Below are 18,097 nucleotides of genomic sequence, written 5' to 3'. Positions count from 1 at the left end.
AAATAAAACACTTCCTTCTTGACAGGACTCTCTTGTGTCGAGTGAAATCACACCTCCAGGCTTCGGCTACTTATAGCTTGTGTTTTATGGGCCATAGGTAATTTCATAGGCTCTCATGTTAATGTATAATTAATATGAAACATTCATTTATCATGAGGAAGTATAGCTCTCATTTAGCTGCACACTAAGTAGTAGATTTGAAACCTGCTGGGATTACACATGATCAGGTGGAGCACACACTCTTTGTTCTGCCTTTCTGTCACTCTCAGTCAAACGTTTATCTTTCAAAATGCACACAGTGACTCACAGAGTTCATTTAGGGTGGTTTTTTTTTTTCAAACACACAAAGTCGGTCACTCAGTGTACTGCGTGCATGTGTGTACATGTGTGTACATGTGTGTGTATCCCTTACAGTTTAAATATTGTAGTTCTCTTCTGTTTCAACCCCCAAGGGCTCCAGTTCCTCTGATAAGGTGAATCCTGACCTCTTTGTCTCCCACTGTGTGGATGTCCTGGGCGTCCTGGAAATGCTGTGTGTGCTTTGTGTGTGTGTGTGTGAGTTAATGTATGTGTGTGGGAAGGTTAAAGAGAAAGACACGATAAACGGAGACTGAGAAAAGCAGGGGAGGAAGATTTCCTTGCATGTACGCCTCGTCTCTGTGTCTATTTGCCGCATATGTGTGTAGGGGGGGATCGATATCGGAGAGAGAAAGGACGGAGAAGCTTCTGTGCTTGTATTTCTGTGCAGGCTGGAGATGCAGGGAGGTGGATGCATGCAAACGTGCATGTCCTTTGCACAGTGCATGCTTGCATGGGTCTGGGCGTGGATGCATAGTGGTGGTGAAAGGTGCGAGAAGAAGAGGAGTAAAGGAAGAAAGCATTGCTTGATGCTTTACGTCCTCATTGCTTTCACCATAGCGATCCATCATCTAACAAAGCTCAGCTCATCTCCAAATAATGTCTGTCATTACTCACCTTCCAAACGTCCACTCCTCTTCCTCTTTCCCTTTCTCCTGTTCCATCTAGTCCCGCTCATTCTCACTTCATCCACCTGTGACAGCTACAGAATTGCAATCATGACAACGGCTGCACCCAGCTGAGAGTCAAACCATGTGTCTCTATTGGACGGGCTTCAGATGACACAGTCTGTGTGGTTGAATGAGTGCTAGGGCAAGGAGAGTTATGCAGGATGTTCTTGTTTTCTAACCTTTTCATTCTGGTACACAAACAGCTGTGACATGAGCGTAATTGTACATAGTTGGCGATGCTTTAGGCATGTTACTGGAGGATTTATGTATCTAGAGGCCACACTGGAGAGCTCAGGTGAGCAGGATCTAAATTCCAGACTAGGCGACAATCCATTGCTCAAACATTTTCCTCTGTGTATGGACATAAGGCTCCAGACTTGTTTACAGTTAGGTTTGCAGGTTTGCGCGTCGATTTCTGAAATGCAAATTGAATTAAATTCATTTGAGTCCCCTGCCGCCCTGCCAAAATGACCTGAGCCCATCCGGTTTATCTAATTCGTCACTTTGCACAGAGAGATGCCTTAAATTATGGACGCATACACCTTTTTACCGACTGACATAGATGTTCACTTTCTTCTCACGTAACAGTTTTGAAGTCAGATCGCCCCGTTATAAAGCATAAACTACATTTCCACATGCTGTGAATGACTCCATCAGAAGGTTTGACCCAGGAGTTAGTGATAACGCAGCGCGGTGAGGAGAAATATGCTTCATATCGGGGACATGTGTCATAATAAAGACGATCTTTTGTACTGTTAGAAGAGACTCGAGTCTGCAGTGCAGTTTTCATATTTCATTCTTAATCCTCAAAACTGTTGAGTAACATCGGGCTTCATGATCACACAAAGTTGTATATCACATCAACTCTTCGGTCTGTAATGTCTGCATTACGGTTTCTTATCGTCATTTTTCATGTTTATTAAAGACTAATTCTTAGGTGAACAAGGCTCCGTGTAAGTTTTCATATGAAGTTTGCATGCGGGAAAGTTTTGCAAAGATCATTTTCATGTTAAGGTCTCTTGATGAATCACATGCGTTAACACGTCACCATTAACAGCCCTCGTTAGAACATTACATAATTTCCTTCAGTACTTGAGAATGGTTAAGCCTGCACTTTAAGGTGTCCATAATCCAGATTTATAGACTCCACAGAAAATAATTAGCCTACACGTCGTCCATTAATTCTAATAATGGAAACCTTGTTGGACATAAAGTCTTATTAATACACGTCTGGTTTCTGTGATTGTGCACTTGTCTGCTGCAGGTTCATACACAAGCCCTGAGCAGCTAGAGGTGTTTGTATACAATCAGGGTCATTTGTCGGGAGTATTACACATTCGATGCGTTCCATGTTTTACGCCACGTGGGTGGTCGGCGGTTTTTTGGCCGAAGGGAGCTGGGAATGATGGGAAAAGTAGGTCAAATAGGAAGCTGCTGATTAATGGTGAAGGGAGCAGTGAATGAAGGGAGAGAAGGAGTAGGAGGAATTAGTCACTGCACAGAAGTCCTGGAACACGGTGGAAGGGAGGGACGTGCATGCCTGATGGGAAACATCACACACACACACACACACACACACACACACACACACACACACACACACACACACACACACACACACACGCACACACACACACACATACACACACACACACAGAAAATGATGGCAATATGGATGAGTTGTGACTCACTGTAGCTGTGAGAAATTGAGAGGCAGAGACTGCGGCGACTTGACTAAGCATGTCTGCCTCTCCTCCCTGAGCCTGAAGACATTAGAAGAAACATTTTTCCTTTTTTTTTTATTATTTATTTCATAATTTGGTGTCCAGAGAATTTGTGTTTTTTTGTCACATCTCATGAAACTTCAACACATGCAGAGGAAAATACTTTGAGGATTATAGATTTCATACAAAATTTGAAATCGCTTTGAGGCTTGTTTACAAAGTCAAATTAGGTTGTGTCCATTTAAATTAATGAACTTTTCTATGTGGGTAGATTTTTAAACTGGGTTAAAAAGAGGCTGAATGTTTACTTTTTGGATTTAAAGGTTGTTATAAAGCTGTTATTACAGTAGTTTACCAAAGCACAAATGGTCATGCAAGGTTTTGATTGTATTTTTAGCTGTCTGGACACTTTAACCTGAATGTATAAAACATGGATGTACTCTCAGTGACGTCACCCTTTGGTTTTTAGAAGAGGTTTTCCAAAGCCCAATGATGGCGGCCGCCATATTGGAAATAATGTTTCCACATAACTTTTGATCAATTTAGAAACAGGCAAAGAGGTGGAGCTGACCTTAAGCCTCCCTGCAAACTGTTACTGCCTCTCCACATAGTCTGTGCGTGCTGCACTGCGATGGGTGATGATGCACCATCTCCCATCTCTTCACAAAATGTGCTGGGATAGCTAAGTGGACCAGGTTGGTGGTGCCACTTTTCTACCTCATGAGGTCAAAATCCTGTGTTTCAATAAAAACGGTGGTATACTGTTAAGTAAACAAACCTTGTGGAGTGCTGGTTTGATTGAAAAGTCTCCTAAGTTAAAGACCAGAAGTGACCAGAGGAGGTGAGCAGCATAACTCTCTGCAAATTGGTCACACGAGGCTGAGAACTGAGAACTGAGAGCTCAACTAGCCTACTAGTAGCTAGCAGGATTGCGAAGTAAATTGAAACTTAAACTCTATAATGTTCATTTAAAAGCAGAGTAACATGATGACAGTGCTGATAAGCTTTGAGTTAATTTAATGATAAATAATTACAATTGAATATGGCAACCCAATAACACATTCAGTAGGTGTTTATGGGCTTTTGGGTCTTTTGCAGCCAGCCTCAAGTGGACACTGGAGGAATTGCAGGCTTTTTGAACTTCGGCTTTGGCTTCATTTTTCAACACTGGAGTTTGCTGCTTGGCCTCTGAATTTACCAGCCTTATATCACGTTAAAATTAAGACAATTAGAATGAACTAGTTGGTACATAAATATAAGGCAGCAGTCAGTAACCAGTGAGACGTTGTATAAATTGGTCTCTTCTCCACTCTGTGATTAGATTAAGATTTAAAAAATTAAGAAAAACAAAGAAGAAGTCTCTGTAGGCTACAACAAGGACAGATAGTGCCAAACGTAAGTCTCTTTAGGGAGAGAGAAGAAGAGAAAATGGAGAGAGAGAGAGAGAGTCATGGCACAACTCCTAACGCTGGCCGGCACTCATTTACCATCCTTAGTAGCTGAATGTTCTTTTATTATGCGTGAGTGCAGAGGCGTGCACGTCTGTTTGTGTGCACCCAGAGAGAGGGAGAGAGCGAGAGAGAGAAAGTAGGTCAAAATCCATGTCGAACACTATGTCACTGTGTATGGGAGGATGTATCAACAGCTTAATAGTTTTGGTCTCACCCCATAAGGCTTGTCTGAATCACATGATGAGCGACAGACGCCGTAGGATCAGTGTTTCCTCTTCTCAAAAGGCCAAGTTTAAGTTTCTGGAAATGTCACAGTAGCAGGCAGGTAGATCGTTAATCATTCATAACCTCGTTTACTCGTTTTGTTCTTGGTGGGCTAATCGTGAGAGCTTCGTTTATCTTTGGAGAGCAGCTCATCAGTTAGCTCAAAAGTTTGTTATCTCTTTAAGGGAACTTGTTTCATGGGATGCTCTTTTGCAATGAACTTAAAGATACAATAAGTAGATTCCGCCACCAGGGGGCTCTCAATCACTCAATCAATACTACAATAACAAAAGATGACGTCGAGGCTGGCGGGTAATCATGGCAGTCCCCCCAATGGCTGGCAATATGTAACGTTGGAGCATGAGAGGCGGAGCAGCGCTGTGTGTGTGTGTGTGTGTGTGTGCCCGCCTGACTGTGTGTGTATGCGAAGCTCCCGCTGTGTGCTCACACGGCGTGCCTCTCATGCTCTTGTCGTTTGTTTTGCAACACCGTAACACAAGAATAAGAAAAGTGTTGCTCGCCACACACTATAGGAAAGAAGACTGTTTGATCTATCAATATTTGTAATCATGTGCGGGGTCTCTAACAACATCTGCTCAGATTTTAAAACCTTTAAGTGTGGGCCAGGCTTCAGGCTTTATCCTGCTTATCCTTTTTCAAACCCCCTGGTAGGGTGGTCGGTGCAGCAACATGGCAGAAAGGAACATCATGGTAGGGGCAGTTCACTGTGGAGGTAAAAAAAAACAAAAAAAACATGTTGCTTCAAAGGTTTCTGAGCAACGTACGGTCACTGAGACTCAGATGTTGAAGGATGCTGGCAATTACCCGTCAGGCGAGAGAGTACATCCAGAGACAACATGTACACACACACACACACACACACACACACACACACACACACACACACACACACACACACACACACACACACACATAAAAGCTACATAGCTTTCTATCTCGCCCTGCCTTTTATCCCCTCTGACATGACAGTTGTGGCTTGGAGACATTTTAGTCCCCACACAAAATACACACAAGTCTCAGAAACATCTGTGTCTCCAGGTTTTTCTGGTTGTTGTTTTCAGGTTCTGTTGTGTTCACATTAAATCACTGAACATTTTGTCTCCAATAATGAATAACAGATCGAGTCGACAACTACCCGCACTCCAAAATAGCTGGTGACAGATTATGTCTACTTTACTATGTCTACTATTTATGTGGAGCTCCCTCTAAATCCTCCTGTAACACACGTTGAACATGAGCAAGTATGTGAACATTTACAGGTTGTCTACGCATACCGTATGTGTGGTTCAGAAGCAAATGTGTCTGAGCTTTTAGAAATTCATAAACACAAAAAGACAGGGACACACACTGACACTCGAGTAAATCCTGAAACAAAACACACACACTTGTAGGACTGAATGTGAATGTAGGTCCTCAGTGAATACAGCTGGTTAGTCACAGGTCTCAAAAAGAGGTCAACGTTACCCATGATGCAACAGGATAAACTGCAGGATACAATATGACCAGATATATATGATAAATGATGCACAGATTGTATTCTGTCATTGCATAGAAATGGTGATAAATCTCATCATGTCCTCTCTGAAATGAACTCAGGTATATTCAAAATAAATGTAAGTTGAGTCAAATCATCGATCAATCTGCAAACTAAAGCTTGGTTGTGTGTGTGGATGTCTGAAACTCAGGTGTAGTGTTTGGGATTTAAGCCCTTTTGCAGTCACAACATTACTGCAAGTCCAATGCTCCGATGTTTATTTCCATGACAACGGTGCCATAAGGTGCTATGGTCGCCATCCTCCGTACTTTCATTTAAAGTCCTGTCTCAGAGCTCCATGACATTTGGATCTGCAGAGTCGGTTATACTCCAAGCCAGCTGCAGAACAGGCACTCCCAAGGGAACACAAGTGCTTATCGAGTGGTTCAGTGGTTCCTAGCGTACAGTGTGCATGTGTGCGTGTTTGCGTGTTTGTGTGTGCGTGCTTTTGGCTGTATGACTGTGTGTGTGTAAATGCATGCATGCATGTACGTGAGCCCGGTGTGTAGGCGGACTGACTGATGAGGATAAAAAAGGATTTTTGTGTTCGGCTCTTTTCTTCTCTTTTGGTCTCCGTCTCCTCTCTTTGTAGTCTTTCTCTGTGAAAGCTCCTGTGGTGAAGTTAGATCTGGTTATCATCACGCAGACTGAAATTAATATTGATGCTTCTCTATGAGCTATCAAAGTGAATGAGACCTTCAGCATCAAGATCGACTATTTCAGTAAAGTCATTTTTTACATCTGAAGATGCTGCCTCTGGGAAGGTGTCAGACTAAGTGATTGTTCACTGTTGAAAGACACTTTTTAAAAACACATGAACCTTTGACTGTTAAAAAAAACAAGATACATTTTTTAATGAAAACAACTTTACTTACACATGTACAAGATCAGCAAATAGAGACATGTACTGCATCGTCCACAGGGGGCGCCAAAATCAACATGAAGGCGCTTTAAAGACAAAATTATTATTTATAGTAGCAAACAAAATGCCTAAATATGCTTCCCAAGTAGTTCTGTTTATCCCAGATACTCTTGCTGGGTCAACCAAATGTGTACTTTTTATTTTAGAGACTTTAGAGATTTTTAATATATAGCCAGGTTGATGGCTGCTGTTAGCCTAGCGGTTAGTCTGCACAGCCCATGTACAGAGGCTGTAGCCCTCGAAGCAGACGGTCCGGGTCCAAATCCGACCCCTGGCTCCTTTCCTGCATGTCATTCCCCAATCTCTCTACCCCAATTTCTGACGCTAACCACTGTCCTGTCTCTACAATAAACGCATAAAAATCCCAAAAATACATCTTTGAAAAAAAGGCCAGGTTAAGAGAAAATGGAAGAAGGTTTTTGGCCAAATCAGTGCGTGTGAAACAGGGTTAAATATGTACACTGTAGATAGATTAGGAATCTGTAATTACAGATAAAACCATTTTGTTCCTTCCCCTTGTGTTAATGTATAGCAGATGTTAAACTCACAGGATGCTCCTAGCCCCGAGTGGCAGCTGCGGAGTCACTGCAAACAAATGCATCAATCTAAATGTGATGAGCTTGGAAGCAGATGAAACAGCTGGTATTCATGTTCTGAGGTCTTAAAATGATTGCCTTTCTGCTGGAATGGTTGTAAAATAATCATGCCCACATTACAGACATTAGTTAGCTTTCAGCAGGATCTGGTAATGCATGCATCGTTTGGTATAGACATTAAAATAGCTTATAATTAAAGTATAAACATACTGTATGTAGGATGTGTGAGCCTTGTTCATGTTTCTGCTCTGAGCAAAGAAGTGAAGCAAATGCAAATGTCGGTAAACAAACATGACCTAAAAATACACAGTGCTACCGGGTTGTCACAGAAACAGAAGCTACCTCTCCTCTTCTTCTGAGGCAAGTCAGCTAAATATAAAAAATGAGAAATTATTGTAATCTCAGTTTGAAAATTGAGCTGCAGTGAACGGGCCCTCACACCGGCAGCTGTGGCTCAGTGGTAGAGTCGGTTGTCTCTCAGCCGGGAAGGTCGAGGGTTTGATCCCCAGCTCCTGCAGCCACATGTCCAACGAGTCCTTGGGCAAGACACTCAACCCCAAGTTTCTCCTGCTGCTTTGTCAGCAACGTGTGAATGGATAAGTTGCTTCTGATGTTCCCTTTACACAGAAACCTCTACCATCAGGGTGTGAATGTGTAGGTGTGACCTGCGGTGTAAAAAGGTTTCGATAAGTCAGAAGGCCAAAAAATAAATATATAAGTCCATTTACCATTTCACCCTTAGGGTCAGTTCTGTATATGAACCAAGTTTCAAGGGGATCACATACGGAGGAGTTAGTCAAAGTTGGGCCAAAAGTACTCTGTTTTTGACCTTGAATTTAAAATTGCAGACTTCCTGTTGGTTTAACGATGTGGGTCCATGAGGCTTGTTTTTGTAGATCTAGAGCTCATGTCCTATGCAACTACCTGCGGGATCTAAACTACACACACGGCGCTACTCAAGGAGGTTACTATTGTATTCATTCTGAGATCAACATTAACTCCATTCATCTTTGCTCCTCCCCCTTCATGTTATGTTGCATTATAACAACCTTTTTGTCCATCTTCACATACTGGTCCATGCATGAAGATCTGTAGGCATAATTCATGTTTCATAACTCTTGGTTAAACCTGCTTCTGGGTCTGATATTTTACAATTTTGCAGGGGCCCTACTGAGCTATATTGCCACGCATACTTACAAACTGTCTCACTGGTCTCATGTGTACAAAGTGTCATGGTCGAACAAGGGTTTAAAGACCTTAAAAATCCACTTCTTGTTTCATGAAAATCACTACAGCTGTTGTTTGGATCTTGACAGTTTTTGTGGTCGCGCATGCTAAGTAGGATCGTATTTTAGTCGGGGGGGGGGGATTTCCCAGCAGCGACAAAATGAAATGCAAACTCACATCTCCGATCGTAATCTTCCTCTACTGAAAAACTCTCATCCGCTGTGTGACATGACTGCTCTCCATGTGTTTGATTTAATTCCTCTTAAACCTATCACACAGAAACATGAAAGCGTATCAGCGGCTTGACACTGACAGCTCAGCTCGCTCTTATAAATACTCTAATTAACCCCTCTTTGACCTTGTTATACTGCTGCTGGTTTTTTATGAAGAAATAATTTAATTCTCCTGTTAGATGACTAGCTCCGACAGCAGGGGTCGAATTCACAGACATAAGTACAAATCACATCCGAGGCGAGATAAAGGAGCTCCATCAGAGCGGGCTGGGAGGTCAGAACGTACGCTGCGCTCCGAGTTTCAAAAGGTCCTGACGGCATTTTCCACACACAAAAATCAAGCCTTGTGTTCTGGAAAATCATACTGCTGTGTGTTCCCCAGCTGAGCCAGAGCTGCTTTGGTATTCACGAGGGTGCTGTGAGATTCAGGTGAATGAGATGTAGAGCATGTAATCCGACGCTGCATAGAGCAGCGGGAAAAGTGGGGGATCAGGTGCAAAATGTTTCTCTATTTTTTATTTGAGCCCTCGGGCAGCATGAGGCAGCATTTTGATGAAGTTGACGAGTTAACGTGGACCGAATCATGAATGTTTCTTGTCTGTGCGCTTTGTCTGGTTGCCCCGAAAATGTGGGATTTGTAGAAATATAAATGAAGATGATGACACGATTTACTTCCGATTTTTTTATTTCTATCAAGAAATACTCGTGCATCATGTTGTTCTGTGGTATTTATGTCGTTCATCAGTCTTTTGCACACACTTTCTCGTCTTGTTTGTTGCGTGCTCGCCTTGCTTCTACACGCCCGCTCTGAACCAAGACGGAGCTCATAACCTTCACTTGCTTCTGCTATCTCTGTACGCCTCCCTTCTCTGGCTGCTGATGTCGAACGAGAGAAGCCGAAAGCAGACAGTGCCCTCTGCTGGTTAAAAAAAGAGTATAACGATATTGTTTTTGTCTCATCAATTTGAAATGTCCGTACTCGATTGCATCACAAGGTTTCGTTACATCCCTACTTAAAAAACAAACCATGCCGAATGTCTGTTCTGTCCAGCCGCCTCGTTCTCTCTCCACTTCACTTTACATGCCTTCTTTCTAAACTTCTTTTTCTCTCTCTCTCTCCTCTCTGCAGTGCGGCAAAGGAGCCGAGAACTTCGACAAGTTCTTCACGCGCACCCAGCCACAGCTCACACCGCCGGACGAGCTCGTCATGGCCAACATCGACCAGGCGGAGTTCGCAGGCTTCTCCTTCATCAACCCACAGTTTGTACATCCGGCCATCAACAACAGCGTATGAGATGGACGGAGGTACCTGTCTGACGAACCTCCCGCCCACTCACTGCCACCAACCTAAACCAACCGCCAACTGGATGAAGGCCCGTTATATGAACCTTTACGTACATGTTTTATTCATTAACAGCATTCTAGGGCATGCATTTTTCTTCTGTATTATATATTTGCCAGTGTAGATAATATACATTAGATTGGTATGAGGCAATCCTAGGAATGAATTTCCTTGAGTTAAACGAGAAGCGTGACATAATTCTGTACTGTTTGTAATGAAGGTTTACCATAACTGGAGGCACTGACACAGACGACCTGTAAATGACATGAACAAGAAGCAGATCTGAAAGGATAAACGTTGGGGTCTACATACAACTCTGGGCAACTCCGGTTTGTGTTTAAGTCAAACTAACATGTGATGTTAATAATATGTGTCTCCAAACTTCAAAATAAGATAATTTGCGGAAAATGACATCTGGTCAAGAGAATGAAGGGATGTAGGATATTTCAGACCACAAATGTTGCAACAAAGACAAGTTCATATTCATTTTTCAACAACAGAAAACTAATGTTTAAATTAAGGAAGGAAGGAAGTTCAAAGATCTTTATTTGGTGGAATCATTTTCACTCCAACTGTTCTTTTAATCAGCATCTCTAGATGCATAAAGCTAAGTGGCAAACCATCAAAGAAATCTGAGTGGCTTGACCTTTTTTGTGCCAAGAGGGGAATAAATGGTTATTGGACTTGAGCTTGTAAAGTTATTTTCTAGTCTTCTGACTAACCAAAGCGCTTTACACCGCAGGTCACACCTACACATTCACACCCTGGTAGCTGAGGCTTTTACTTTATGAAACAAGTCCTTTAGTATTAACTAATGTCGCCAACAAAGCAGCGGGAACAACTTGGGGTCAAATGCCTTGCCCAAGGTCGAATTGGACATGTGGCTGCAGGAGCTGTGGAAGAGACCCCCGACCAGCAGTGTTGGAGAACATGACGTGATGCTCGAAAGCTGAAGAATAGGTCAGGGTTATTCCACCAAATATAGATCTTTGTACTAATTCTTTGTTCTACATAATTATTCTGTTGTTTAAAAATGATTTGCAACTTGTTTGAGGTCTGACAAATAATGCATCTGTTTGTTTTGTTTTTTTATCTAAACTAGTTTAAATTTTCGCAAACATAAGACATGAATGTGGAAGGAATTTCATGTGGAAGTTGGAGGAAATATTGTTTACAATAAAACAAAAATTTTTAATTTTATTTAAGCACAAACCTTCCAAAAGGAGAACCAGAGACATCGTTTTTCTTTAAAGTGATCTCTTAAATGATTGGTTCTGGAGTTGCATATTTGCCAGTGTAGATAAAATCCATCAGATTGGTTCAAGGCAGTCTTCAGTAATAACATGAGGAGTCTGTACTGAAGACGTAATTCTGTCCTGTTTGTTATGAAGGTTTATCAGAAGTGGAGGCTCTGATGCAGATGGCCTGTAAATGACATGAACAAGAAACAATTCAAGAAGCATTTCAGCAAATCTCAAAGGATAACAATTAAAGTCTAAATGTATAGCTGGAGAGATAGTCATCACAATACTCAGTAGATATTATCTGACACTCATATGGTAGGTTAGCTACTATAGCCAAAACAACAGGTGCTGCAGGTTGTTAAATAAGCACCTTCCTACAGCTCCCCTTCGGTTTCATGGTGATGGTGTACAATCTGTCGTAGTTCCAACTTATTCTATCCAGTGCTAACTTTCTGTCAGTAGCAAATTATTTATAACTAAATGATTATAAAGTAACTTTACGATTAGATAACATGCGACCTGTTTGTGAGACACATTGGTATAAAAGTTTATCAGGGTCGGTTCTAACTGAAGTTAGCTTAGTTCAGCTGTTATCCACCTGTTTTAGTTCCTTTTAAAGATGAACCTTTACAGATCTATTTTCTAGCCCTTATGAGCTGCAGATTGTGTACTTCCCTTGTTCATAATTTTGTGGACACCATGTGGACACATAGTGATTAGTTTAGTATGTGGGCAGAATAATTATTCTCATATCTACTCGAAGTTAAAAAGTAAGGCCGGAGACATACTTGCTCTAAACTATGCGTGTGTGTGTGCGTGTGCGTATGCATGTTGGCTACCTCACCTCCCCCACTGTGCACGTCGTCAGAAAGTAACGAGACCTGGACGCAAGATGCAGTATGCACATGAACAGTAGGGGCAGCGTAGAGGCAGAGGGGATGTGACAGGGTCCGCACAGCTGCAGTGACATCAATGGCAGAGAGCTTTGAGATGTTAGAGAAGGTCTGCAATTATCCACACCTGTATGATGTGTCACTGCAGCTACACAGCGATCAAAATAATTAGCCATTAATAGACAAATTGGGTCTATTTAAAGGGGACATATTATGAAAAATCCACTTCTACAGTGTTTTTGAACATATATTTGGGTATATATTTTGAGTGTCTACTGACCCACAAAATGTGAAATAAACCCATCCAGTCCTTTGTTTGTTGTCTGCATAAGTCTTACAACACAGAGAAAAATTCTCCGTTTCAAATTTGCTCTCCCTGTGATGTCACAGCAGGATTCTGGTAAAAAAAAAAAAAAAAAAAAAAACCTCCCCTCCCCTGGTATCTCCACCCATGGACTCCACCCCCAGCCTAGAGCAAAACTTTTGCGCAGGTCCGCCATTTTTATTCTCGCTACAGAGGAGTGATGTCTACCAGGAAAACTCGGGGCGGGGGGGGGGGGGGGGGGGCTCATTGAATTTAAAGAGACACACACACCAAAACGGAGCATTCTGAGAGAGCTGGTTTATACAGGGTCACAAACATCCTCTGGTGCTTGATTCATGTTATATTTTGACCAAAACACAGCACAGATGTTTCATTTAGACCACGGGACTGTTAGAAAAGGTGGAGAAGGGGGATAATATGTCCTCTTTAAGAAGTCAACGTGCACATACCATGTTGATCACAGAGTTGACATAATAGTCACCTCCTTGAGTGTCGCCTTGGCTGTAGTTTAGATCTGACACCAGGTAGTTGCATACAGCCATACCGCTCTGGTGTGCCCTCTAGAGGTATCCTCCGGCAACATGCATTGTTCGCTATTAAGTATGTGAACAATGACGCTCATGATGCAGCCAACGCAAACGCAGGGTTAAAAAAAAAGCAAGAATGTCTCGAGCCTAAAACGTTTACAGCTTGTCATTTTTGAACTCTGTCTTTGTCCCTGAACCTAACGAAGCCTCCCATTCGTCTTAAACACAAAAAGACATTTCATAAATTATTTGTTTTTAGTAAGATTATAGAAAGATGTCATCATGTATTAACCATGCAGTATCACGCTCTCCAGGGACGGAGGTTTGATTTGGAAGTGGTGACTCAAAAGGAGCATTTCTTACTCCTCTTTCTTTCAGAGTATGTCAACACAATTCTTTTTCTTTAAATCCTCTTTTGATTCTTTAAATGCCTCTTCTTTCCTCTCTCCTCTGCGTGTTTTTCCGTTAGATCAAATGGATATTTTCATGTTTCTCATATCAGAGCAGAACTCCTTTGTAAATAATCACCAGTTATTTAAAAAGAGTATAGCAAGTTACAGTTTTTATACCAACACCTGAATGTGCTTTTATTACATTAATTATATAAACCAATATTTGTATGTGTAAAAAAACTAAAAACTACGAACGTGACCCAGTACTGATTAGCGTCGTAACAGCGTGATGTCTTTCACGGAGTCACGTTTGGGACATGTTTCTGTTCTTCTTGTTTTGACGGATTTATCAGATCTTTTGTTCTTTATTCATAATCCTCAATGTTGACTGCAAAAGTCCTTGTGTTGATTGGATGCGCGTCCGGCTGTTGACTGTCCTTGTGTACCTGCATGCTGTTGCTGGGCATCATTCATGCACGTGATTCGCCGAGTGCTGCATGCAATTACATAAAAAAAAAAAAAAAAACCCAAAGAGTTACAACCTCAATGTGGTACTACGCTCAAACCCTTATTGTAGATGTAAGAGTCAGTCTAATACAAATAATGTACCTCCTTTTTTTTTTTTTTTTTAGGAACGACAGCCATAGTTAGCTCCAATTTGTGTTTATTTCAGTGAATCCTTTTTTAACTTCCATCTTCTTACAAACCAGCGGTCAGCTTGTTTCAGTTAGAAGGACCACACCATCAGATAGATGGATGCTAAAAATATTGATTTATTTTATAGGATTGATGATTTTAAATTACATGATGTTGAATCTGAGAACGATAGAGGAGAGAGTCGGTAGTGTTTGAGTTCATGGGACAGCATGAACAGGCGTGGTTGAGGTCTGGTCCTGCCCTGATTGTTGATTAATTCTACAATCGTATTATTGTTGCAAAATTGTTTTGCGGTATTTTTTTTACAGGACAACAATAGGTTTTACAAGAATCTTATGAACCTAATTTTACGGTAATAATCTTTTACATATTTGCAGATCTGTGTACACAATTCTATTTACGCATTCACAAATAGTTCTGCTACAATAATACTTCCATATAATTTCATGGGATGATTTTTTGATCTGTAAAAGATAAAGACATTTCAACACACCACAGCTGGGTACATTAAAGCCCCGGTTCCACCAAGCGGTCCGGTTCAGTTCAGTACAGTACCCATTTATTGGCGTTCCCACCGTCAAACGTTGGGAATGGTACCAAAATAATGGATCTGTACCGTCCTATTTTTTTGGTTCCCTTCTGTTGGGTTGCCAAGGGTACCGATCCAACCCTAAAGGGTCCCTTTTGTTTACTGTGTCCCTGTTATTTTTGAACGTTTAGCTTAATTAATAGCAGGCTACAATGTGTTGGGCTGCTATGATGTCTCACTATCTCCATCTGGCTTACCAAATAAGGGCACGGCCGGATGTGCATACGCATAACGGGTCTTTAGAGTACTGATCTTAAACCAGACGTGGTTCTTACATCAGGACTATGTGTGAGGTCATGAGCCAGGGTTTTGCCAATAAGAATGCAGATTTCCGAGACTAAAGAAGGTGAAATAGACGTATCAGGTTACACATACTAAATCTACCTGATGATCTGTAACCATCATGGTCCAGGAGGGAAACTGAATCCAGCTGAATCAGCCGAGAGTTGTAACTCAGAAGCACCGCTCGTTCTAAGACCAGATGGACCAGACCCGCTCTCTGGGGTGTCATGAAGGGGGGTTGTGTTATAATCTTAATGTTGTGTTAAATGTTGTGTCTTTTTTTCTTTTTGCTCGTCAGTGTTGTCTTTTGATTTTTCCACTTTCTGCTCAAGGAATTCAGGAATGTTTTGAAGGATATATCACATAAGAAAAACTCATATCTGACTGATAAAAATAGGAACTAGTGTAATCATTTCTCCATGTTTTTTTCACGCCTTCCTGCTGTATTTTTCCTTTATTGTAAAAAACCTTCTGCATGTGCCAAACCTGGAAAACGCCAGAAACCCGACTAAGCAGCGTTGCACTAGCTGTAGTCACATGGAGGACTCTCAGTTCTGCCTAAAGCCACATAACATAAAGAGAAGCATGCTGCCATGAGTGTACAGTACCAGCGGCGTGGTCTGCTCGCCGTACACAGTGCTAGATAGTCCTGCCCATGTTGCCTTGGGCAGAATTGTCTCTGAAGAAACATTTCAACTAGCAGAGCATTTGTTTTAACATCCACATAAGTGAGAGAAAATCCTCTTTGTACATACTCAGCATCCGTGCAGACCTATTAGTCCAGATCTATCCCTTTACTATCTCTCTGGTGACTCTCCAATCTCCTCTACAGTATGTGTGGGCATAACTCACTTATTACTTACTCTCCCCTAGTGTGCCTTTCCCAACAGAAATGCTGAACACCTCCAAAATCCTTATCGTTCCTCGCTCTGATTTGAACTCTCCGACGCGTACCTTTACTACACTTTCTGAAGATGTGCTGCATTGTCAAAGTATCCCAGTGGAGTTCATTTCCCCTCCGTGTTTACGCCATGTTAGTGTTCCAGCACCTCTAACAATGAATGAATGTGAAAAGAAATACCTTTGTTCACTTAGAAACGGTCTCTAATTCAGTCTGTAAACCTGAATTTAACGCCCATTTTGCTGACATACCCTGATATCCTTAAACTTAGGGGACGTTTACAGGTATAGGTTTTCATAAAGGTTACACTTACAGACGACGTGCTGCAGTTTACATGCCAGGCCAGTAGTTGGCGGTGTGATTTTGTAATGCAACAACACGTGTGTGTGCACAGACTCTTCCCTCCACAGAGCGGTGAGGTGTAAATGAACGTGGTTGGACAATGAGGTGGGGTCGCTACTCCAAGTGACCCAGTATAAAGAAATTAACGACCGGGAGTCATGCCAGTCGACTTTTTCACTAACAGAACTCGAGTGTCGGCCGTTGTTGTTGTAGTCCACCTGCTACTGTAAGTGTAATGCAGATGTGTGGACGACGTTTTTAGAGGAACTGCATATCGCCAGTTGACATGACGACAGAGATTGTGTGACCAGTTTTGAAAACTTTGCATTTTCAGCCACCTGAAACGCTGTTATCGAGTAAATAAAGAGCCAAAACGCAAAAAAAAAGGTCGTCGTTTTCAGCTCAACTCGTGTAACTCCTCCCTCTGTGCTGCTGGCTTTACCTTTACCTCCCTGTGCCTACTGATGATTGAATGATGTACAGCGTCTGTTAATGTATGTAGTAACTAAAGGATGGATGATGGCGGCTTGTTTGGACGTCAACCCCTGTGCCTGTTCCCATCTAACCTTTCCTCCGTCTTTTTGTCCTGTGCGCCCTCCCTCGCTCCACCTGCCCCTCCTTCCCCTCCTTCCTCAGTGCCTGGGCCAAGTCAATCTGTCACCCTATCGACAGCGTACTCCTCTTTTCACCCTTTAAATCCCATCAAGTCAGGAATGAAGGTGATTTTTCTAGTTGGCGTCGATTTGTTCCCCCCCCCCCCCCCCCCCCCGGTCCACCCGTCGTAGGAAAGGAGTGTATTTGATGTTCTGCTTTGTTTACATTCTTCCTCGTTTTTATTTTGTATTTAATGGGTTTGGATGGCTGAAAATCAATGAAGTAACTTTCTGATCTACAGTTGAATGAATTAGATGTCTGTTTTTTTTCTTCAGTTTCCTTCTGTTCTCCTTTTAGAAACATATCTGCTTTAGATAAATCTTGATTTTCTTTGTGGTTAGTAATCGTCCTGTGCTGTGTCCTGTTCACCGTCAAACAAGAGTAAGAAGATGAGCTGCCATCTATTTGGCCGTACGGAGCACAGAAACAATGGAATGCCTTATTCCTTCCCCCCCCCCCACACACAGCGACACATACTCTCTTCTTTCTCCTCTTCTTTCATTTATAATCTCAGCAGCCCTGTCCTTGTACATAAATGACTTACAGTAGATCAAGTAGACTGTAAAAGAAAGAATATATTGTATTTTGCAAATTGGTGTACGTTTGTTCTCTTCCCTCGTCAGCCTGAAAAACCTTTCAAACGAGTCTGAGCTACTTACCTTGTAATTGATTGTGTCATTTGTACCTAATGTATGATAATGCAAATAAAAAAAGGAAAATCAAGTCCACACTGCTGCATGTGTGAATTTGTTTTTGACCATTTTGACTTTAAGCGTATAACACTACACAGTGATGAGGCTTTATGTATGCTATACAAAGTTTTTCCCGCTAGGAGAGGTGCATGATGAGCTCATTTGAGCACAGACTTTATACAACCTGGACCCCTTAGTGACGTCATCCGTTGGTTTCTGAAGAGGCACTACTAAAACCAACATGGTGGTTGCAAGAT

The 18,097-nt window shown here is 41.9% G+C and overlaps 1 protein-coding gene across 2 annotated transcripts in view; it reads left to right on the top strand.

The window, feature by feature from the left end:
* The window catches only part of prkcaa (protein kinase C, alpha, a), a 156,563-nt gene extending 145,533 nt beyond the window's left edge, over positions 1 to 11,030 (top strand). For both annotated transcript variants that reach the window (XM_061064576.1, XM_061064569.1), the window contains one exon: positions 10,130 to 11,030. In XM_061064576.1, coding sequence (XP_060920559.1) covers positions 10,130 to 10,294 — 165 coding nt within the window. In that variant the 3' untranslated portion in view covers positions 10,295 to 11,030. The remainder of the gene's footprint in view (positions 1 to 10,129) is intronic.
* Positions 11,031 to 18,097: the final 7,067 nt, after the last annotated feature.

Source organism: Labrus mixtus, chromosome 2 (genome assembly GCF_963584025.1).
Source record: "Labrus mixtus chromosome 2, fLabMix1.1, whole genome shotgun sequence".
In the NCBI taxonomy this organism is placed as follows: Eukaryota; Metazoa; Chordata; class Actinopteri; order Labriformes; family Labridae; genus Labrus; species Labrus mixtus.
The sequence above is the reverse complement of the archived record's forward strand: the minus strand, read 5'-3'. Positions and strand labels throughout refer to the sequence as shown.